Source organism: Heptranchias perlo, chromosome 38, assembly GCF_035084215.1.
Source record: "Heptranchias perlo isolate sHepPer1 chromosome 38, sHepPer1.hap1, whole genome shotgun sequence".
Classification (NCBI taxonomy): Eukaryota; Metazoa; Chordata; class Chondrichthyes; order Hexanchiformes; family Hexanchidae; genus Heptranchias; species Heptranchias perlo.
In genome coordinates this window covers 12,886,469-12,911,185 of record NC_090362.1, presented here as the reverse complement: position 1 = coordinate 12,911,185, position 24,717 = coordinate 12,886,469, and the positions used below count along the sequence as shown (strand labels likewise).

Genomic DNA, 24,717 nt, shown 5'->3' with positions numbered 1-24,717 from the left:
CTCAGCGCTGCTGGGTCAGTGAGCGCTTCCTGCTCTGGTTATTAAATAGTGAATAGGGCAATACTCTCAAAATAAAAACGTACATGCTCTCCAGACATGGATTATTAAATACAGATTTTCATTAGAAGTATTTAAAATTAATTCTCGGAACGCTGGCAAGCCCAGCATTTATTGCCCATCTCTAGTTGCCCGGAGGAGGTGGCGATCGACTGCCTTCTTGAACAGCTGCATGTGGTGTAGTGCCACCGGTAGCGGTTTGATACAACTGAGTGATTTGCTGGGCCACTTCAGAGGGCAGTTAGGAGTCAACCATGTTGGTGTGGGACTGGAGTCACATATAGGCCCAGACCAGGTACAAGTGGCAGGTTTCCCTCCCTAAAGGACATTCGCGAACCAGTTGGGTTTTTACGACAATCCGGCAGCTTCATGGTCCCTTTTGCTGCTACCAGCTTTTTATTTCCAGATTTCTTAAACCTCAGGACATCCCAAAGCGCTTTGCAGCCAATTAAATACTTTTGAAATGTAGTCACATGTAGGAAACACGGCAGCCAAATTGCGCACAGCAAGATCCCACAAACAGCAATGAGATAGTGACCAGATAATCTGTTTTAGGTGTTGAGTGAGGGAAAAATATTGGCCAGGACATCGGGGAGAACTCCCCGCTCTTCTTTGGATCTTTTACGTCCACCTGAAAGAGCAGACGGGGCCTCGGTTTATAACGTCTCAATCGAAAGGTGGCACCTCCGCCAATGCAGCACTCCCTCAGTACTGCACTGGTGTGTGAGCCTGGGTTATGTGTTTAAGTCTCTGGAGTGGGACTTGCACCACACAATATATGAAGTTAAGAACAAAAAACGAAGGAATGTAACTTTGTCACGAGCAGGCAAGAGTAAAAACTACTCAGGTAGACAGTTCTAAATTGCAATCCCTGCAGATAATAAGCATCGAATCCACTGCATCTTCTGTTTTGTGGCTTTATTCCTTGCGCAACACTAACAGGGGTCAAAACTGACACGGGTGCACTGGACCTAAACTGGTACATTTAGCAGTAGATCAGTGGTAGTGTAACCGATCTGACGGACCAGTAAATCACCTCAACGCCTGCAACTTCTTGCACAACATCAAGTTTTATTTTTGCACAAGCTTTTTGCAGATACAGATCAGGAAGGCCACATGGGGAAATTATCACAGAGATATGCAAGATCGGAAACAGTATACAAAAATGTAAACTTGGAGTCCGACTTCATGTTAAACCGTGACAACAGGACAAAGGGTGACACAGGGGTTCAGGTGCCGGCCGTGGCAGTGAGTCAGGTTATGGGTTCCAGTCCCACTGCAGAGACTTGAGCACATCATCCAGGTTAACTGTCCCAGTGCCAGTACTGAGGGAGTGCTGCACCATCGGAGGTGCCGTCTTTCAGATGAGTCTTTAAACCGAGGCCCCGTCTATCCTCTCAGGTGGATGTAAAAGGTCCCACGGCACTATTTCGAAGAAGAGCAGGGGACTTCTCCCCGGTGTTCTGGCCAATCTTCATCCCTCAACCAACATCGCTAAAAAAACAGATTATCTGGTCATTATCACATTGCTGTTTGTGGGACCTTGCTGTGCACAAACTGGCTGCTGCGTTTCCTATGTTACAACAGTGGCTACACTTCAAAACAGTACTTAATTGGCTGTAAAACGCTTTGGGACAACCTAAGGTCGTGAAAGGAGCTATAAAATTCAAGCCTTTCTTTCTTTTCACATTTATCTGTTCTATACAATTTACAATATATACCTCTCCACCGTCACCTCATTTTAGGACTAAGGAGCCTAAGTTTCTCAAATCTTTTCTTGTAACTCAGTCCTTTTAATGCTGAAGATTAAGATCATGGCTCCTCTCTGCACCACTGCCAGCTCCTGAATGTCTCCCTGCTCACCTGCAACAAATACCTGCGAGCCTATTGCTGCATTTATCCTCTGGCTTTCTCTCCGGGGGAGGCAGCCCTAACTCCAACCTCAGAGCTGTAATGTAAGCGAGGCCACGATTTGCTCCCAGGACCGCTGCAGGCAAATTGCCATCAGCAGAGAGCTGTTGGCATCTGAAGTTTCAGCCTCACTGTTTGGGTCAATGCTGCATTGGGGAAGGCCCATAACCAGAAACATAAAGCCCAGAGGCGATTTGACAGCAACCGCGTAAGGCCGATGAGATTAATTCACTCCGTAAAGTTAAACAAAAGCTGTGCTTAAATAGCACCTTATCACATCTCTCCAAAACAGTTATGGGTGTTATGTCGGCAAAAGTCCAGCTGTTTTGCACACAGCAAGATCCCATAAAACAGCAGCGAGAAGGATAATCAGTTAATCTGCTTTTTTTTTGGTGGTGTTGGTTGAGGGAATAATCTTGGCCAGGACACCGGGAGAACTCCCTGCTCCACTTCCAACGGTGCCTTGGGATCTTTGACATTCACTTGAACAGAAAGGGGCTTTTATAACATCTCATTTGAAAGGCGGCACCTCCGACAATGCAGCACTCCCTCAGTACTGCACTGGGGCGTCAGATTACGTGCTCAAGTCTCTGGAATGGGACTTGAACCCACAATCTTCTAACTCAGGAGAGAGTGAGCTACCCACTGAGCCAGGCTGGCATGATATAAAATTTAAATCACCAGCCTCAATGTACAGTAAAGATCATTTTGCAGCAACAGCAGATAGGTGTCCTGTGCCTTTAAGGGCAGAGACTGGTGTTTTGAAATCCAAGTGGGGCTCTGCTCTTGGATATTTTGATAATTAACTCCATACCCAGAAAAGAGAGACACGGGGGGAGGGGCAGCAACAGAACACAAACAGACAGACCTTGAACAGGACAAATGAGCAGGCAGGAAAGGACAGTAAACACACAGAGATGACACAGCTCGATCCCAGTGACCTTCTCAAGGACTACAGCTTCTGCCACACAACGACCAACTGCATTACATTTAGCGATTAAATTTCACCAACAATTCCCTTGCACACAATCCCAGTGCACGACTGCCGCAACTAGAGCTCGCCAGGAAACCCACAGATTTCTCTTTATTGTACCAGTCTCTTCTGTTGGGCTACAGCCCGAACTGGCCTTTTTCCCCCCAAAGGCAATGGTGGCTATTTGACAACGGAGGGCACTGCAGCCAGGTACAATCCTGGCATCCCTGACATGCACTGTCTAGCAGGAGTCATTGGCAAGTGATTAGGATCGGACGCCCTGGATAACTAACAACAACTTGCATTTATATATTCTTTTAACATAGTAAAACGTCCCAAGGTGCTTCACAGGAGCGTTTCAAACAAAATTTGACACCGAGCCACATAAGGAGATATTAGGACAGGTGATCAAAAGCTTGGTCAAAGAGGTAGGTTTTAAGGAGCGGCTTAAGGAGGAGAGGTAGAGAGGCGGAGAGGTTTGGGGAGGGAATTCCAGAGCTTAGGGCCTAGACAGCTGAAGGCACGGCCGCCAATGGTGGAGCGATTAAAATCGGGGATGTGCAAGAATTGGAGGAGCGCAGAGATCTCAGAGGGTCGTAGGGCTGGAGGAAGTTACAGAGATAGGGAGGGTGCGAGGCCATGGAGGGATTTGAAAACAAGGATGAGAATTTTAAAATTGAGATGTTCCCGGACCGGGAGCCAATGTAGGTCAGTGAGCACTGGGGGCAATGGGTGAACGGGACTCGGCGCTGACCCCCCTCCTAGCCCAAGGGGACTTAGTCAAGTTATAAAGCCTCCTGCCGCTGCATGGCCTCAGCTCAAACCACAGAGCTTTCAAAATGTACACTGTGCTGATTGACATCGATTTCACGGACAAAACCAGAGTTACTGGTTCTTGAAGTCACTCAACGCTAATTCAGTGTGACAACTTTACTGTAGTCGCATCTTCCTAGTCAGGTGATCATCTTCATGGGAACGTACAGGGAAAATCCAGCTGGTCAATCCACAGCTCAAAAATAATCACCCCCCAACTCGCCCCTGGTGCACTCTCTCATACCCCCCACACCACAGCTTTGGTCAAAAAAATCTATCCAACTCCCTCTTGAATTTACTGACACGGCCCCCCGCCCCCCCAGCAGATTGTTCCTCTGTGTGAAGCAGCCAAATCTAATCTGTCTCTTTTCCTTCTCCCTTCAGAGCTGGAATCTGTGACTCCTGGTTACAGTCTTTTTTTTGAACAATTTATTACAGCTTATCTATTATCTCCCACAATTCGAATCGCCATGGTTTAATTGATAGCATTGCCACAACACAAATACATGTGGCACTGTCATCCACCAGACTCTGAATATCAATAAATCACCAAAATTTACAACTCTCAGAAATTGCATTTATCATAAATAAAACCAGGGGTAGGAGGGGAAGTTAAAAGTGGCCCAACCAACAGATTATACTGGTAAACCTCAGAAATAAAACCATTAGGCCCAACAAGCTTGTCCCGTTTTCACAGATTAGCCGGAGATCAACCCTACCTACCCACCTTCTCACCGTATCCCTCAACACCACCATCTCCCTCAACCCCACCTTCTCACCGTATCCCTCAACCCCACCATCTCCCTCAACCCCCCATCTCCTTCAACCCCACCTTCTCACCGTATCCCTCAACACCACCATCTCCCTCAACCCCACCATCTCACCATCTCCCTCAACCCCACCTTCTCACAGTATCCCTCAACACCACCGTATCCCTCAACACCACCGTATCCCTCAACCCCACCTTCTCACCGTATCCCTCAACCCCACCATCTCCCTCAACCCCCCATCTCCCTCAACCCCACCTTCTCACCGTATCCCTCAACACCACCATCTCCCTCAACCCCACCTTCTCACCGTATCCCTCAACACCACCATCTCCCTCAACCCCACCTTCCCACCGTATCCCTCAACCCCACCATCTCCCTCAACCCCACCATCTCCCTCAACCCCACCATCTCCCTCAACCCCACCATCTCCCTCAACCTCACCATCTCCCTCAACCTCACCTTCTCCCTCAACCCCACCTTCTCCCTCAACCCCACCTTCTCCCTCAACCCCACCTTCTCCCTCAACCCCACCTTCTCCCTCAACCCCACCTTCTCCCTCAACCCCACCTTCTCCCTCAACCCCACCTTCTCCCTCAACCCCACCTTCTCCCTCAACCCCACCTTCTCCCTCAACCCCACCTTCTCCCTCAACCCCACCTTCTCCCTCAACCCCACCTTCTCCCTCAACCCCACCTTCTCCCTCAACCCCACCTTCTCATCGTATCCCTCAACCCCACCTTCTCACCATCTCCCTCAACCCCATCATCTCCCTCAACCCCACCTTCCCACTATATCCCTCAACCTCACCTACCCTCCTTCTCACCATCTCCCTCAACCCACCTACCCTCCTTCTCACCGTAGCCCTCAGCCCCACCATCTCCCTCAACCCACCTACCCTCCTTCTCACCGTATCCCTCAACCCCACCGTATCCCTCAACCCACCTACCCTCCTTCTCACCGTAGCCCTCAACCCCACCATCTCCCTCAACCCACCTACCCTTCTCACCGTAGCCCTCAACCCCACCATCTCCCTCAACCCCACCTACCCTCCTTCTCACCATCTCCCTCAACCCCACCTTCTCACTATATCCCTCAACCTCACCTACCCTCCTTCTCACTATCTCCCTCAAACCCACCTACCCATCTTCTCACCATGTCCCTCAACCCCACCTACTCACCATCTCCCTCAAACCCACCTACCCATCTTCTCACCACAATCACTCAATCCCTTCTCTCTCTCCAGAAACACAGCTAATTGCCTCGACCCCATTTAACGCCCTTCCCTGGAAATTTACTCCACAACTCAATTATTAAGCCCCCCCAGGATTCCCTTTCTACTCCTAACTTCCTTATTTTAACATGTTGCCTGGGATCTGAATCTTTCACCGGGGAATAATTTGCCGATTCCCTTTGCAATCTTGAAAATCTCAGTCTCGCAGAGCGTGCAGCGTTTGGAGTTATCCCCACACATCCTGCTTACCACAGTCACTTACACTGATAGCCCAGTCAGCCCAATTAAGTGTTAATTAAATCACACTGATCAGAATGCCAGAATCCAACATCAGCACATTTAACCTGATAAGAGTAAAATTAGTTTTACATTGCTGGAGGTAATCATGCATTACAACCCCCCTCCCCTTTTCAACATTTTACTCCCAACCACCCCTCCCCCACTCCAAAGTTGCTGTAATACAGCAGGACAGTCACCGAGTGCCCTCTGATACTTCACGCAAGTAGCCATTCTTCATATGTGAGCCATAGATGGTGAGGGTCAGCAGGCTATTTTACCATGTTGTGCATCACAATATCATCTGATACTGTCTTTATCCAAACATGCCCCCTTTCCATTGGATACCACCCAGGAATTGGCACTCACTCATTTTCCCCCTCCCAAGCGCTGGTAGTCCACCAGCTGTGATCAGCGAACTTGGCACAGACTGGAGATCAAAGCCAGGAACTTCCTGGTCTGCGTGGCTGAATTACATACTGCCTCTACTCAGTGAGCCACTGGGAATCTGCTAATTTCCACCAAAATATTTGCTATTGGCGTCATTTACAGAACAAATGTGTGACTCACAGTACATGAATTATTCGATACAATATTAGGCCATCGGAAAAATTAACTCCATATTTAATCTTAGATCAGTCTGATGTCAAGTCTTATTAGCGGGGAAAAAAACACTAATGAAAAACAGTACCCCAAACGACATCAGTCACCATGCCACCCAGATCACTCACTACCAGCATTGTAATACTGCCTGTTGCTGCCCTTAGCTCATGTAACCTCCTATGTTGCTTTCACGCTTTTGTTGCCTCCAGAACCATCTTTCCCAACGCTCTCATCACCCTCCCTCTCGAGTCCCATCCTGCTCAAACTGCAACTCGCCCAAAACTCTTGTTGCCCGTATCATTTCTCGCACTAAGCTCCGCTCGCCCATCGTTACCGTCCCCAATTTATTGAATTGAAAATCTGCGTGTTTATATACAAATCACTCTGTGGCCTGCCCCATCTCACCTGGCAGCCTCCTTCACTGAACCAGGGTTGATCCCCTGGCTTGTTGGTAATGGTAGAGCGAGGAATATGCCGGGCCAGGAGGTTACAGATTGTGCTGGAATACAATTCTGCTGTCGCTGATGGCCCACAGCGCCTCATGGATACCCAGTTTTGAGCTGCTAGATCTGTTCTGAATCTATCCCATTGAGCACGGTGATAGCGCCACACAACACGTTGGATGGTGTCCTCAGTGTGAAGACGGGACCTCATTTCCACAAGGACTGTGCGGTGGTCACTCCTACCAATACTGTCATGGACAGACGCATCTGCGACAGGTAGATTGGTGAGGATGAGGTCAAGTAGGTTTTTCCCTTGTGTTGGTTCTCTCACCACCTGGCGCAGGCCCAGTCTGGCAGCTATGTCCTTCAGGGCTTGGCCAGCTCGGTCAGTAGTGGTGCTACCGAGCCACACTTGGTGATGGACAGTGAAGTCCCCCACCCAGAGTACATTCAGTGCCCTTGCTACCCTCAGTGCTTCCTCCAAGTGGTGCTCAACATGGAGGAGGACTGATTCATCAGCTGAGGGAGGACGGTAGGTGGTAATCAGCAGGAGGTTTCCTTGCCCATGTTTGACTTGATGCCATGAGATTTCATGGGGTCCGGAGTCAACGTTGAGGACTCCCAGGGCCACTCTCTCCTGACTGTATATCACTGTACCGCCACCTCTGGTGGGTCTGTCCTGCCCGTGCGACAGGACATACCCAGGGATGGTGATGGAAGAATCTGGGACGTTTGCTGAAAGTTATGATTCTGTGAGTATGGCTATGTCAGGCTGGTGCTTGACTAGTCTGTGGGACAGCTCTCCCAATTTTGGTACAAGTCCCCAGATGTTAGTGAGGAGGACTTTGCAGGGTCGACTGAGCTTGGTTTACTTTTGTCATGTCCGGTGCCTAAACTGCAGAAAATATGCCAACAAATTGCACAGAATCAAAATATATCAGAGTCTAATGATATTTCAGATGCTGGGGAATGAACACTGTCTATGCCCCATAGCATTGGTTTCAAACCCTTTGGCTTTATTTACAAATCCTTTGAAGCTTTGCTTCTCCCTCCCTCAGCCCCATGTCCTAGCTCACACCCCACAGTTTGGCTCACTGTGTACCCTTCCGTCTCTGCACCAACAGCCCCCTTGCATTCTGGAATTCTCTCCCTCTGCCTCACTACATCTCTTCCCACATTCAAGCATCTCTACAAAACCTGATGGTCAGTGTCTAACCCTTTGTGAAGCTCTTTAGCACATTTAACAGCAATAAAGGTTATTGTTTTGGTATCTTCCCTTGGAGAACAGTGTGAAGTAGTGGGAGGATTCGCAGGCTGATTAACAGTCTGACAGAACATGAACGTTCCTTCCATGGCCGTAACCAGTTTTCTACCGGCCGATGGGGTGGTTAGTCCTATACAGGGTGGTGGGGGGTGGGAGCGGTTTTATGGCCACACACACCCAATGGACACAACTATCCTGCTGGATGTCAACCCAGAATTCAGAGCCGGAGCTCCGGTCTCCACTCGCCAGGACTGTCTGGAGCGATTCAGAGGCGGGAATGCTACCAGTAAGCCAAAGGCTCATTCCATCAATAAAGGTGCTGTATGAGTGTGAGCTGTTTCAGTTTACTGAACCCTTAACATACTGAATATATGTTTCATTAAAATTCCAACTACTGCAGAGCGTTTCAGATACAAGTCAAACAAGAATGGATGTCCCTGATTTCCCTGAACCAGATTTCCCTGAACATGTCCATTAATTATGGAGTGCAGATATATACTGCAGATAGAATTGCTGATACTTGGTGATGATTACAGCATGATAATCTAATCAGGGAGGTGATGTCAATCCACCAGAGCCAAGTTCAAGTAGTTCAGAACTGTCATCTGATCCACAAGATTGAATTACAATCTTTAAATGACTCAGATATTAATATAAACGGGATCATTTAAAAATTTACTCAGCAGTTCCGTTCTGTTTAGTTTGTGAATTTTTGTCTTCATTAAGGTAAGTGATGTTAGTGCTCGGGAAAGGAATCACTTCCACCCTAGGCAACCATTACACACTCCCAGGGCAGGTACAGCACGGGTTAGATACAGAATAAAGCTCCCTCTACACTGCCCCGTCAAACACTCCCAGGGCAGGTACAGCACGGGTTAGATACAGAATAAAGCTCCCTCTACACTATCCCATCAAACATTCCCAGGGCAGGTACAGCACGGGTTAGATACAGAATAAAGCTCCCTCTATACTGTCCCATCACACATTTCCAGGGCAGATACAGCACCAGTTAAATGTAGAGTAAAGCTCCCTCTACGCTGTTCCAACAATGTGCCTCATATTCAAGATCAGAGAAATCCTCCTTTATGCACCAGTGTGACAATTTTGCATTTCCCATACCAGCCATGTTGTGACTTCTCAAACAGAGATTGCGAATTTATTGCCAAATTAGGGGCTGTTTTTTTTTTACCACCAAGGGGTGCATTCAAGGTTCAATAGTCTACATGGAGAATGGCCAATGGGCATGGTACTAGTGGGTGGGCAGTGTACTGTACCCCAGTATGAGACAGCGCCTTCAGGGGAAGAGGAGTGAAAATTGGAGGGAAAGAGAAAAAACAATCCGTTTAATAAGTAGCTACAAATACAACAAACATTTTTGGAAGGATTGCCAGAGAATTGGTAAATACACCTGAAAAATCACTGCAACAGTAACTAGCACTATTGCAGAGATCGCTCAAAACAGAACTTATAGTCATATAACACCTGTAACACAGAAATTATCCTAACGTACTTCATTGAGAACAAATGCTGAGGAGCAGTGTGAGCGTTAGGAGAGGAACGAGGGAGGGATTTCCACAGAATAGGGTTGTGATGACGAGACGGCGCTGCCACTGATGGTTCAGCGAGGGGGGAGGGGGAGAATACAGCGGCAGCCAGAATTGGAGGACAGAAGGATAGGGGCTGGGACTTAGGGCATGGAGCAATTTCTAAACGAGGGCGAGGGTTTGGAATTCTGCTCATCAGCGGTTAGCCCCCAGTGCAGTCACCTGGAAGTCACTTGTGTTGTTTCCAATTTGATTGACGTTGGGTAGAGATCCTCCATAATACTGCGCCCGAGTCTGTGCCAAACGCAAGTGGTGTAGTTTATGGAACTGTACCTAGGAGTAATCATAAAACGGAGTTTAGCGTCAGTCTATTCAAACATCAATAACAATGTTGTCAATGGGCTTATAGGTACCAGACAAGTTATTCCTCTTCAGGGGACATTTAGCTGCATAGCATGGGAAATTTAAATCCCTGACCCGTTAATTCCCAGATATCTCAAGCTGCTGAGACTAGAAGATCTTGGTGTTCTGATTTTGCCGTTATCCATCAATGAGGGAACAGTGCTTAGAATAGCCCTCTCCTCAGAGGCCAACAAAATTCAAACAGGACAAACCAGCGAATAAGAATTAAGTGTAATTCAGGGCTCACGGGACATATGTGGTGCAGTTTGGACACCCCTGTGCTAGAGGAAAAATTGCCAAAACCCTTCAATGTAGTGCAATACACATCTTGTGAAATACTCTTAATTTATCACTCCAAATGGCCCCTGCCCCCCCAGAGACAGGCCCAGACCCAGACCCAAACCCAGACTAATGTTTAACAGCTCAAAGTGCTCTCTCTAGACATAGGCCTACAAAATTCTGGACCGCCCGTGGAGAGGCCTGGTGGCCTGCCCAACATTCATCCCTCAACTTACAACAGATTAACTGGCTGTTCCTTTCATTGCTGTTTGTGGGATCTTGCTCTGCACAAAATGGCTGCTGCATTTGCCTACGCAACAAAAGTCACTGCACTTCAATTTGGTGTATGTGAAGTGCTTTGGGATATTTTGTTTTCTAGAGAGGTAGTAAGGTGCTACATAAATGCAAGTCTCAAGAAAATGTGTAATGAAATCAGAGATGCTGTAGTAAGTGGCAAGCTTCCAAATAACCATGAAATTAGTTTTATTATTGCTCAATGCAGTCTGTTATACACCAGCTGCAGGAGTCCTATTATCCAATACAGGGAGCAAGAATATTTTGCAATGGATATCTGCAGGGGCTCAGCAAATGATTACACAGAACTTAGGCAAATAAAAAAATTTAACAAAAATTTAAAAGCAAGCGAGACTTCCCTACTTTGGTTTATTTTCCAACGTTAATGCTGCATTCATGTCAACTGAACCCCACTAAATCACTGTGTGGTGTTAGAAAACTGGTCAAACTGACCAGGCAAATGCTGGTTTCCTTCCACCCCACACATTCTGGCTCCTATCTCAGCCTTGAATATACTCAACGACTCAGCATCCACAGCCCTCTCGGGTATAGAATTCCAAAGATTCACAACCCTCTGAATGAAGAAATGCCTCCTCATCTCAGTCTTAAATGGCCGACCCCTTATCCTGTGACTATGCCCTCTAGTTCTAAACTCTCTCGTCAGGGGAAACAACCTCTCAGCCTCTACCCTGTCAAGCCCCCTCAGAATCTTATGTGTTTCGATGAGATCACCTCTCATTCTTCTAAACTCCACAGAGTATTAGCCCATTCTACTCAACCTCTCCTCACCAGGACAACCCTTTCATCCCAGGAATAAATCTCGTGAACCTTCGTTGTACCGCCTCTAAGGCAAGTATATCCTTCCTTAGATAAGAAGACGAAAACTGTACACAGTACTCCAGATGAGGTCTCACCAAAGCCCTGTACAATTGTAGAAAGACTTCCTTACTCTTGTACTCCAACCCCTTGCAATAAAGGCCAACATACCATTTGCCTTCTTAATTGCTTGCTGTACCTGCATGCTAACTTATCATGTTTCTTGTACCAGGACATCCAAGTCTCTCTGAACACCAACATTTAATAGTTTCTCACCGTTTAAAAAATGTTCTGTTTTTCTATTCTTCCTACCAAAGTGAATAACCTCACATTTCCCCACATTATACTCCATCTGCCACCTTCTTGCCCACTCACTTAACCTGTCTTTATCCCTTTGAGACTCTGTGTCCTCTTCACAGCTTACTTTCCCACCTACCTTTTGTATCGTCAGCAAACTTGGATACATTACACTCAGTCCCTTCATCTAAGTCATTAATATAGATTGTAAATAGCTGAGGCCCAAGCACTGATCCTTGTGGTACTCCACTAGTTACAGCCTGCCAACCTGAAAATGACCCGTTTAACCCTACTTTCTGTTTTCTGTCCGTTAACCAATCCCCATCCATACTAATATGTTACCCCAAACCACATGAGCCCTTATCTTGCGTAACAATCTTTTATGTGGCACCTTATCAAATGCCTTTTGAAAATCTAAATATATTACATCCACTGGTTCCCCTTTATCTACCCTGCTAGTTACATCCTCAAAAAACTCTACTAAATTTGTCAAACATGATTTCCCTTTCATAAAACCATGTTGACTCTGTCTAATCATCTTATGATTTTCTAAGTGCCCTGTTACCACTTCTTTAATAATGGATTCCAGAATTTTCCTGACGACCGATGTCAGGCTAAGTGGCCTGTAGTTCCCTGTTTTCTCTCTCCCTCCTTTCTTGAATCGTGGGGTTACATTTGCTACCTTCCAATCCACTGGGACCATTCTAGAATCTAGGGAATTTTGGAAGATCATAACCAATGCATCTGCTATCTCTGTAGCCACCTCTTTTAGAATCCTCGGATGTAGGCCATCAGGTCAAGGGGATTTATCGGATTTTAGTCCCATTAATTTCTGATCTCTACTGATAATAATCACTTTAAGTTCCTCACTCTCATTAGCCCCTTGGTTCCCCACTATTTCTGGTATGCTTTTTGTGTCTTCTATTGGCATTGGGCATTGGGCATTGGGCAAGCTTTTCGATTGCAGAAGGCATCATAGCCAAGCATTACCCGTTCTTTGCCCAACATCCACACATGTTTACTTTCCAGCGGAAGGGAGTCACTGGAATACGATCAGGAGCAGGAACGCTGGCTGAATTTTCTTATTCCTAGGAGCTCTGAGGCTAGTTTGAACACCCCAGTTGTTGTCTTGCTCAGATCAGAACCCCTGGGTACGGTAGTGCAGCAGTTCATAGAATCTTAGCACAGAAGGAGGCCATTCAGCCCATCATACCTGTGCCGGCTCTTTGAAAAAGCCATCCAATTAGTCCCACTCCTCTGCTCTTTCCCCATAGCCCTGGAAAGTTTCTCTTTTCAAGTATTTATCCAAGTCCCTTTTGAAAGTTACTATTGAATCCGCTTCCACCGCCCATTCAATTGTAAACAATTTTACAACACCAAGTTATAGTCCAGCAATTTTATTTTAAATTCACAAGCTTTCGGAGGCTTCCTCCTTCGTCAGGTGAACGATGTGAAAATGAAAACCTCGAAATGAAATCGCATTTATAATTCACAGAACAATGCTTGGTGAGTACAGACAGTTTTTTCAACTGTTCTGAAAAAACTGTCTGTACTCACCAAGCATTGTTCCGTGAATTATAAATGCGATTTCATTTCGAGGTTTTCATTTTCACATCGTTCACCTGACGAAGGAGGAAGCCTCCGAAAGCTTGTGAATTTAAAATAAAATTGCTGGACTATAACTTGGTGTTGTAAAATTGTTTACAATTGTCAACCCCAGTCCATCACCGGCATCTCCACATCATGACCGCCCATTCAGGCAGTGCATTCCAGACTTTGATTCCTTTGCCAATTATCATAAATCTGTGCCCTCTGGTTAGTGACCCATCTGCCAGCGGAAACAGTTTCTCCCCATCCACTCTATCAAAACCATTCATAATTTTAAACTTCTCTATTTATTCTCCCCGTAACCTTCTCTGTTCTAAGGAGAACCACCCCAGCTTCTTTAGTCTCTCCACATAACTGAAGTCCCTCATCCCTGGTACCTTTCTGGTAAATCTCCTCTGCACCCTCTCCAAGGCCTTGACATCCTTCTTAAAGTGTGGTGGTCAGAATTGGGCATAATACTCCAGCTGAGGTACTAACCAGTGTTTTGTAAAGGTTTACCATAACTTCCTTGCTCTTGTACTCTATGCCTCTACTTGTAAAGCCCAGCATTTTTTTTAACAGCTTTATCAACTTGTCCTGACACCTTTTGTGTATGTGCATCCCCAGGTCTCTCTGTTCCTACACCCCCTTTAAAATTGTACCATTTAGTTTATATTGCCTCTCCTCATTCGCCTTTCCAAAATATATCACTTCACACTTCTCTGCATTAAATTTCATCTGCCATGTGTCTGCCCATTTCACCAGTCTGTCTATGCCCTCCTGAAATCTGTTACTGTCCTCCTCACTGTTTACTACATTTCCGAGTTTTGTGTCATCTGCAAACTTTGAAATTTTGCCCTGCACTCCCAAGGCTAGGTCATTAATATGTAACAAAAAGAGCTGGTTAGGATATTGGACTCGTAATCCAGAGGTTTCAATCAATAATCCAGTGAACACCGAGTTCAAATCCCACCATGGGCAGTTTGAGAAATTGAATTCAGTTTTTTAAAAATCTGGAAATAAAAAGCTGGTATCAGTAAAAGTGACCATGAAGCAGTCAGATTGTCATAAAAACCCAACTGGTTCACCAATGTCCTTTAGGGAAGGAAATCTGCCGTCCTTACCCGGTCTGGGCCTATATGTGACTCCAGTCCCACACCAACGTGGTAAACTTTTAACTGTCCTCTGAAGTGGCCCAGCAAACCACTCACGTGTACCGCACCATCTCCTCAAAGGGAACTCAGGATGGGCAATAAATGCTGGCTTTGCCAGCGACGCCCACATATCCAAGAAAGAATATTTTTAAAAAGCAGACGCTTTCCAGGGCAGTGTTGCTCAATAATACATCAGGCAGGGTATTTAACAAGGATGGAGAGTAACTGTAGCTTCTAATCCAAAACAAGCACGTAACTAAATCACCGATGATGCATCCTCCCCAGTCTTAAGATGATGTAGTTTGTGCGACTGACACAGGGCTCAGTTATTTAGAGGTCGAACACGAGGAGAAAGCAGGTAAAATCAGAAGCCAAACCTAAGCCCGCGTAAAGATCAAACAAACAAAAACTCAAGCAGGCGCTTTTGTTTTCATATTAGGTGTGACTTTTAGTACACTCGTAACTTACCAAAAATATTTCACCCTCAAGCTCCTCATGTTTACGTAAAACCTGTCCGTTCTCAATTGATCGGTGTCGTTCAGACATGAGTCGTCTAACATGTCAGAACAGTAAATCAACTTCAATGGAAGACAATTTGACAAAGAATGATTTGAGATATTAATTTTAGCTGAGCTCAAATGGTAGCACTCACACCTCAGAGTCAGAAGATTGTGAGTGAAGCCAAGAGTGGAGCCAATACTGAGGGAGTGCTGCACTGTTAGAGATGCCATCCTTGGGAATGTGGCTGTTAACCTGAGGCCCCACCCCACCATAGGCGCTGCCACTACTAGTATGTAAAGTACATTCCACCAAGCCCCCGCATTGCCAGCTACGTGCAAAATATGCGTGTCACTGACTCAGAAACTTGCAATATCTTACCTGTACGTTTTTGTGTCTTCTTACCTACGTATCTGAGAACTGCATGGCATGACCTTTTGATCCTAAGATTTCAAAAGTCACACTAGCCTTTCCTAGCCGTGGCTCAATGGGTAGCACTCGTGCCTCTTAGTCAAAAGTCAAGCCCCACTCCAGAGAGTTGAGCACAAAATCTAGGCTGACACACCCAGTGCAGTACTGAGGGAGTGCTGCACTATTGGAGGTGCCGTCTTTTGTTAAACCGAGGCCCAGTCTGCCCTCTCAGGTGGACATAAAAGATCCTTTGAAGAAGGGCAGGCGAGTTCTCCCCGTTGTCCTGGCCAATATTTATCCCTTAACCAACATCACTAAAAAACAGATTATCTGGTCATTATCACATTGCTGTTTGTGGGACCTTGCTGTGCGCAAAATGGTTGCCCCGTTTCCTACATTGCAACAGTGACTACACTTCAAAAGTACTTCATTGTCTGTAAAGCGATTTGGGACGTCCTGAGGTCGTGAAAGACATTGTATAAATGCAAGCTCTTTCTTTCTTTTCTTAGCGGCAACAGTAAGATACGGCCAGGCAATGTAGAGCAATGTTACATTCAGTAAAGGACTACAGTACAAAATAACCAGGTGTAGAATAAAAAAGTACAATAAAACTGCAGTAATTATTAGTTCAGTGAGAGCGGAAATCAGTTGAACTAGAGGTCTGTCTGGGAAGAGAAAGGTTAGAGGCGTAGAATAGGCCAGTTCCGATGAAGGGTCCACACCTGAAACATTAACTGGTCTTTTCCCTTTCATCTGCTGACTGACCTGCTGTGCATTTCCAGCATTTTCTGTTTTCATTTCAGATTTCCAGCTTTTGCAATATTTCCTTTTTATCCATCCTTCTTTAATAAAAGATGAGGACATTTTCCCCCCACAAAGTTAAGACTGATTTTGGAAGTACTTCTGAATCAAAGATACATTAACTTGTAACTATTGTGAGGTCACCCATGAATCCCCACCTCCATGCCCCATCTCCTTGCCTGGTAACAGAATGTGACACTGATATAAAACTTTTTGTTTTAGGCAGTAAGTTATCAGCTCCCTTGAAGGCAGTGTACTGCACGATACAGACCAGAAGGTTCCAGGTACAAATCTCTGTTCTATGCTGATCTCACCTGTGTAGCAGTGGAGGGGGTGTTAGGACTGGCTACAATGGTCCTGGGCTAGGGAGATGGGAAATTTATCCAGGATCCTGATCCCTGTCCAGTGGCCCCTGCTGCAAAGTGCCTGTGTGTGCTCCCATGGTCCAATAGCCGGCTAACACTGCCTGCCGAGGCCCACAGTTGAAGAATGACTACATAGTTGAGGATACCAGAGGACACTAGCTGTCTGTGGGACCATAACCCAACAAGTCTTCACATGAGGGGGCGAGAAAATTAACTTGTAATCCGCCCCAACCCCAGTTAACTACCTATTTTATAAAAAGCTCTGAAGTACAAATGAAATGCAGGTGAATGCCACCCTGAGAGCTGATGTTAAAAAAAAGGTTCACAGTGCAACCAGTTATTCAAATAATCACACTCACCGGCTTAATCATTTACTGAGTCAGGTCCAATTTAAAGTCACACTTTCCCTCCACTACACAAAACCCAAGTCTTCCATTAACTGAGGAAGGTGCGAAGGACTCCATCAGAAACAATGACCTGTTGTACAAATGCAAAGTCATAAATTATGCAGACACCACTGGCTTTTGCCTCTGGGATCTGGATTCAAATCCTGCCCCGACAGATGTGATGAAAGACTCCTCAGTCTAATGGCTGTGCGGGTCCCAAGTCAAATGAATTTGGGTGCCAGCACATAACTACCCCTGATCAACAGGCAATGTTATTCAGAGGTCACCAGATGGCTCAAGTAGGTAGTGAAAGAGCGTCACCTTGGTGGGATGGGTGTGGGAGAGGGGGAAATCTTCTAAGGCTGCAGCTGAGGCACTTTGGTGGGACAGTGTCGAGGGAGCTTTACTCTGTATCTAACCCGTGCTGTACCTGGCCTGGGAGTGTTTGATGGGACAGTGTAGAGGGAGCTTTACTCTGTATCTAACCCGTGCTGTACCTGCCCTGGGAGTATTTGATGGGACAGTGTAGAGGGAGCTTTACTCTGTATCTAACCCATGCTGTACCTGCTCTGGGAGTGTTTGATGGGACAGTGTAGAGGGAGCTTTACTCTGTATCTAACCCATGCTGTACCTGCCCTGGGAGTGTTTGTTGGGACAGTGTAGAGGGAGTGTTACTCTGTATCTAACCCATGCTGTACCTGCCCTGGGGGGTGTTTGATGGGACAGTACAGAGGGAGCGTTACTCTGTATCTAACCCATGCTGTACCTGCTCTGGGAGTGTTTGATGGGACAGTGTAGAGGGAGCGTTACTCTGTATCTAAGCTATGCTGTACGAATGTTTGATGTTGACACTGGTTGCCAAAGTATGATCCATTCCCCCAGCATTAACATCCTTTACCTTAACGAGCATAAAATTCACAAAAATGGTTTTTAAAAGTGCGCTAAAAGCATTTCTAAAAATTCTGTAGGGGATTACCCCTCCATGCAAATAATGTTAAAATGCAAACTCAATCCGGTCTCATGCCCCAGTTTGCACTCATCACCTCTCTCTGTCTGGACAAGTGCGTCTCTCTTCTATTCCATCCTACCCCCCTATCCCCTAAAAGCCTGGTTCAATGGCAGAGCCTGCAGTTCCCACACTTTGGCATTGCCTTAAACCCCTCCCCAAAATCTACCTCTTCAACCTCACCTGTGGTCACTTCCCTGAACATGTATCTCAACTCCTCAAACATCCGATCATTTCCCTCCTGTAAAGTGTCTTTGGATGTTTTACTATGTTAAAGGTAATACTCTATATAGTTGGAAGGCGCTGCTGTTTCTGTTAAATTACTTTCAGGTGTCACGATATGCAGGGTTCGGAGTTATGCTCATCCATGTCACAGCCCTCCAATGTCTGAAATTACAGCAAGTGTCAATCTTAATACTACTGAACGGTGAGAAAGTGAAAAGTCTAAACTTTTTGCAGTATTGATAGCTATCTGGAAGCTCCTGTGCCAATGAGACTCTATTTTCAGAGTTGCCTCGAGTCAAAAGCTGCAGAGTGGCTGTCAATTCCTGTGTGTATTGAGCACAGCGCAGGCTCTAAAGGTACAGCTCGGAGTTTTAGGGGGGACAGCAGGAACTGAAAACTTGGGACCACACCACCATCACAGAATGTCAGTTTGGCTCAGTTGGTACCATTCAGACCTCCGAGTCAGAAGGTTGTGGGTTCAAGCCCCACTCCAGGATGTGAGGCAACACTGCATGAGATGCTGAAATTAAGTCCCATCATTAGGTGGACATGCCCATGGCACTATTCTCCCGGTGTCCTGGAAAACATGCCTTGCTCCACCACGATCACCAAGAACAGATCAACTAGTCATTCATCTCGTTGCTGTTTGCGGGATCTTGCTGTGTGCAAAATGGCTGCTGCATTTGCCTACATAACGTGACATTCCTGAGAGAAGCGACAAGGCGATATATAAATACAAGTCTTTCCTTCATGCCAGGTCGTGGATAAACAACTTCAACCGAGGCCAAAAAGTGTGGGTAAAGGTTTTCATGTGATGAGACAGTATAAACGTGACTAATCAAAGTTGCCCGCATGCCAGGGCTAATGTAGTTTAATTTCTTTGTTACGTAACCATGTTACACGGCACAAAATACAACTTTGTTTAGGTTTCTGTGGTTGGCTGGGTCTAATCAGGTAAAACCACAAGATCCATGGTCTGGCAAAAACACTGAACTTCCGAGCTCTAGACAGGTGGAGTAACTGGAGAGCCCACAATCACCGCCCGTTCCACAGATTTCTGACTCAAGCATGGAATTCTAATGCACTATTCCCACTCGCTATTATACAAGAATGCTGATACATGCATTGAAGTTTTGATAACATTATCAGCCATATACATCAAATTAACTTGACTACGGAAGCTTTTTGTGTACAAAAAACTAAACTCTTCTTCCAATCCCCCCTCCCTCGAACTCAACATCAACTTGCACATATATATATATATATATATAGTGTCTTTAACGTCATAAAAACTTCCCAAGGTGCTTGACAGGAACGTAATCAGACAAACAAATGTCAATGAGCCAAAGAAGACAGGTGACTAAAAGCTCGGTCAAACAGGTAGGTTTTAAGGAGTGTCTTAAAGGAGGAGAGCGAGGTGGAGAGGTTTAGGGAGGGAATTCCACAGCTTAGGGGCTAGGCACGACCACCAATGGTGGGGCAAAGAAAGTGGGGATGCGCAGAGATCTCGGAGGGTTGTAGGGCTGGAGGAGGTTTCAGAGATAGGAAGGGGCGAGGCCACGGAGGGATTTGAAAACAAGGATGAGAATTTTAAAATTAAGGTGTATGGGAACCAGGAGCCAGTGTAGGTCAACGAGCACAAGAGTGATGGGTGAACGGGACTTGGTGCGAGTTAGGATACGGGCAGCAGAGATTTGGATGAGCTCAAGTTTATGGGGGATGGAAGATGGGAGGCCAGCTAGAAGAACATTGGAATAGTCCAGTCTAGAGGTAACAAAGGCATGGATAATGGTTTCAGCAACAGATGGGCTAAGACAGGGGCAGAAACGGAGGATATTACGGAGGTGGAAGTAGACAGTCTTAGTGATGGAGAGGATATGGGGTCAGAAGCTCAGCTCAGGGTCAAAGAGGACACTGAGGTTGCAGACAACCTGGGACAGTGGCCCGGGAGAGAGATAGAATCGGTGGCTTGGGAACAGAATTTGTAACAGGGGCTGAAGGCAATGGCTTCGGTCTTTCCAACATTTAATAAACCTATCCCCCATTTATGCCGGGGTATGGTTCCACAGATGCCAAAAGATCTCAATTGAGCGGCCATTCTTCATGTGGTGAGTGTGGACAGAGAGTGTCGCCATCAGAGCCAAACCCAAAACTCATTGGACGCCCACACACTCAGACTTTTCAGCGGGATCTCGCTGATCGGGCCCCGTCTGCCTGTTCAGTTGACTTTAAAAATTCCATGGAACTAGTCCAAGAGGAGCTGAAAGTTTACAGCAGGGAGTTCACCCAGTGTCCTGGTCAACATTTCTCCCTCATCCAACACCAACAAAAAATACAGGTTCAATGGTCACCCATCTCATTGCTGTTTGTGAGATCTTTCTATGCTGCCGCATTCAAAACAATGACTTGTACATGAAGTGCTTACAGAGACGTGGCAAATACGCTGTATAAATACGAAGTCTTTCCAGTGACAACTAAATAACAAGTGCCTAAGTTCACAGCTATGCATCTGGAACCAGAGTGAGCAACAACTGAAGGGTGTTCAAGGCCAAGAGAACAGGAATTGGCATGGAAGCTTTTGAGTTCGACATACAACACACCCATCAAAGCCATGTAGAACAAAGCTTTGAAGCTTTGCTATTGACTCAAGTTAGAACGTTCAAAGCTTGAGGTTTTTTTTAGAACAATAACATACAGCACATAAGGTGGTCTTTGGAAAGCAGACCAAAAGGAGTAATGAAGAAGAGCAAGGGCAGACAGTTTACATGTAGAGACTCTCCCCGATCGCCCAGTTAGTAAATGCACTGCCCAGTGCAGTTTTCAGCCATACACACCGGGAATGTCCTAGGTTTGATCCTGGGCAAAATCCAGCAGGGTTCACACTCCTGGTCATTAGACAGTGACCATGGAAATGCCCTTGTGTTGTCATCGGGTGAAGTCAAGATCAGGTTCAGTTGTGATGCCACCCGCAGTCAAATTGCCAGCTGACACTCACGGTCCAGATTTGCACATGGACGAGGTCCTTAAAGGCTACCCAACACTTATGGAATCTAACCCCAGCATCAGTCCATGCCTCCAGGGGAAAACAGGGGGGCGGTCAGTCAACTTTTTAATGTTTGCTCGAGGACTTAACATCTAACGCCACCCTTGCCTTTATACTGCGATTGCCTCAAAGCTACAGTGGTACACGGTGCTCCTTCACCGGCAGATCAGAGACTACATCCTTTAGTTATACTGCAATTTGTTTTGAGTTGATGCAAGATAAAAGCCCCAAGTCATTAATGCAAAAATGTTGCTGCTTTTCAGGCCATTTGTTGCCAATACTGCATTGGAGAAAAATGGTCAGCGTTCCACTGAGGCTGAAGCAGAATCCAATACGCCCAGTCGCATCACTCAAAGCAACTTCAAAAGTAAAGTACAACTGAACGTAAATGAGTTCATCAAACCAGAGACTCCGAGCTGGTAACTGCCTTCAACTGTTATCCAGATTCTGCTGAAAGGATTGGATTACAGATTAAATAGATTTCTTGGTGGATTATACAATACATTGAGGGGCCAGGGCTCGTAGAGCCAAGTCTTTCAGGTACACACCAGCAGACGCTTCTGAAGATGAAGGCTCATGCCAGTGCTGGGGAAGTGAGGTGTAGCCATTCACTGGGGATTTAAGGGCTGCTTTAGGCCAACTGAAACTTTGGGTTGTCATAAACCCTTGATGCAAAATAGGTCAGGAAACTGGGTAATGAGATTAGTTACTGTCGATTTCTGTGAATCTATTAATCGGAAGAACGTCACATCGAGCGCCCATTTCCTGTCTTTCACACTTCCAATGTCACACTCAACTTTCTACGTCACACTTCAAAGAAAACTATCACGAAACTCTGCCTGCCGTCTCTTAACTGACATTTGTTTAAACCAACACAGTGTTTACTTAACAGCAATTAAACTTTGCAGTCTTAAAGAGACATGCACCTACAAATTACATGCAAGATCTGCTAGTACAGTAATATAAAAACTTTAGTTATGTGCACACTTCCTGTTACTAATTTATAGAAAAACAGCGTATAGCTTACGTTTTGTATATCATACTTTATTACAGATGCAAACCAACCTAAATAATATGGGAAAGAAAGTCACTTAGTGCTGGGTGCATGCAACCTACAGCCTGAAACTTACAAGCACATCCCCCTAATCTGCACAATTACCTCACCAAACAACAATTAAACTCCAATCGAACAGAAGCTTTGTTTATTTATCTATTAGACTTTGAGGCCTTAAAAGGGACAAAGCTTCACTTGCAGAATAATGCATTTGTGCATTACATGGTGCGACATCCGTCTTTAGAAAACAGCACCAACATGAGCAATACCACAGAACGTAGGAACTAGGAATTGCTAGATGAAATAAGACCAAGCTTCATCTAGTTTGCCTTCTCCCATCCTGGTAGTCGCATGATGCAATGATAATGGTGTTGCTGACCAATTGTAGCAATCAATCTCTATCGATTAGTCTATAATAGACCCAGTCATGAGGTGAGGGAACCCCCAGTGGTGGAGAGCATTGGGAACCATAGGTCCAAAATCACCTGTTCCTGCCCGAGCATGTTACACTCATCACATGTCATATCCCAAAATGTTATTTTCTGAAGAAATCATTTGCATTTGAATGAATCGATACTAACTGCTTCCCCGTCTCGAGGTGCTTGTTCACAGATTGACCACTCGCTCACTGAAATACTGTTTCCGCAGATTAATTTTGAATTTGCCCTCCCCCCTTGAATCAGCTAGTAGCCAATAAATTTCAATATTGTCACAACAACAATTAAAATCCCATGAAATTAAACTTCCGTTCTGCAGTAGGTCACTGAGTATTGAAAAAAAATGAAAGTAATGATGAATAATCACATTTTCACAGTAAGAACACCATCAGGTGCACAAGATAACGCCCCCAATATGGCTGAGAGGATAAACGCACGTCCCAATCAACAGTCAAGCTACACAAGTCAAGAAGGTCCAGGGTCAATCTCTGGTCTATGCTGCTCTCAGCAACTAGAGTTGCTACAATTGGCCTCAGTATCCTTTATCTTACGGTGTGTAACGCTAGGCCAGAGAGGGAGCTCTTAGCCAGAGTTCCTGCTCCTAGGCTACTCCAAGTGACCCCTGATGGAAAGTCCACGTGTGAAGGGCATCAGGCAAGGACAGGGTGGTCTCAAGTGTGATGCCTCCTCCAGCCAGATAGCCAGTTGACACTCACCGAGAAAAATGGCTTTAGGCAAGATACCAGAGGCTGCTGGACCGTACCCCAGAGTCAGTTAGTGCCTTTATGAGAGAAGGGCAGAAAACCAGTTAATTGTACAGAGACAGACCAGAGGTAACCTGATGCATCCCCTAACACCCTACAGCTGGTGAAAAAATACCAAACACAGCGCCCAAACATCGAATCCAGGTTGTCCAATAGACATATTAGAACACGATGGGATTCAGTTCACACCAAAATTACACTAGACAGTTTGGATTAGTGCAAGAGGACATTGGCTTAATCAGACACACCGATCTAAAACTTCTAACTACCCTGGGACCAGGTCTGGTCTCCAAACAGCAATAAGACGATACTATAATGGTGAATCCATTTCGTACAATGTACTCCTTCGGGTTCGCACCTAATTGTGTGGAATTAGAAGTGCCAGTCACGCTGGAAATGATCCGAGCAATTCTCATGGAAAATCGATCCAGACTCAACCACTGAGGAACCACCAGAGAGAGCCCTGCTTCCAGGGAGGGAGGGGGAGGGATGGGAGGAGGGAGGGGGAGGGATGGGAGGGAGGAAGGGGAAGGGATGGGAGGGAGGAAGGGGAAGGGATGGGAGGGAGGGAGGGAAGGGATGGGAGGGAGGGAGGGAGGGAGGGTGGGAGGGGGGGGAGGGAAGGGGGGATGGTGGAGGGAAGGGGGAGGGGAGGGAAGGGGGAGGGGAGGGAAGGGGGAGGGGAGGGAAGGGGGAGGGGAGGGGGAGGGGAGGGAAGGGGGAGGGGAGGGGGAGGGGAGGGAAGGGGGAAGGGGGGAGGGGAGGGAAGGGGGAGGGAAGGAGGGATGGGGGGAGGAAGGGAGGGGGGAGGGAAGGGAGGGGGGAGGGAAGGGGAGGGGGGAGGGAAGGGAGGGGGGAGGGAAGGAGGGAAGGGAGGGAAGGGGAGGGGGGGGAGGGAAGGGAGGAGGGAGGGAGGGGATGGAGGGAGGGAGGGGATGGAGGGAGGGAGGGGATGGGGGAGGGAGGGGATGGGGAGGGAGGGGATGGGGAGGGAGGGGATGGGGGAGGGAGGA

At 46.4% G+C, this 24,717-nt stretch overlaps 1 protein-coding gene across 1 annotated transcript in view; it reads right to left on the bottom strand.

The window, feature by feature from the left end:
• Positions 1-24,717, bottom strand: part of crtc3 (CREB regulated transcription coactivator 3) — a 73,761-nt gene that overhangs the window by 44,628 nt on the left and 4,416 nt on the right. The window contains exon 2 of the mRNA XM_067973454.1: positions 10,108-10,218. Coding sequence (XP_067829555.1) covers positions 10,108-10,218 — 111 coding nt within the window. The remainder of the gene's footprint in view (positions 1-10,107; positions 10,219-24,717) is intronic.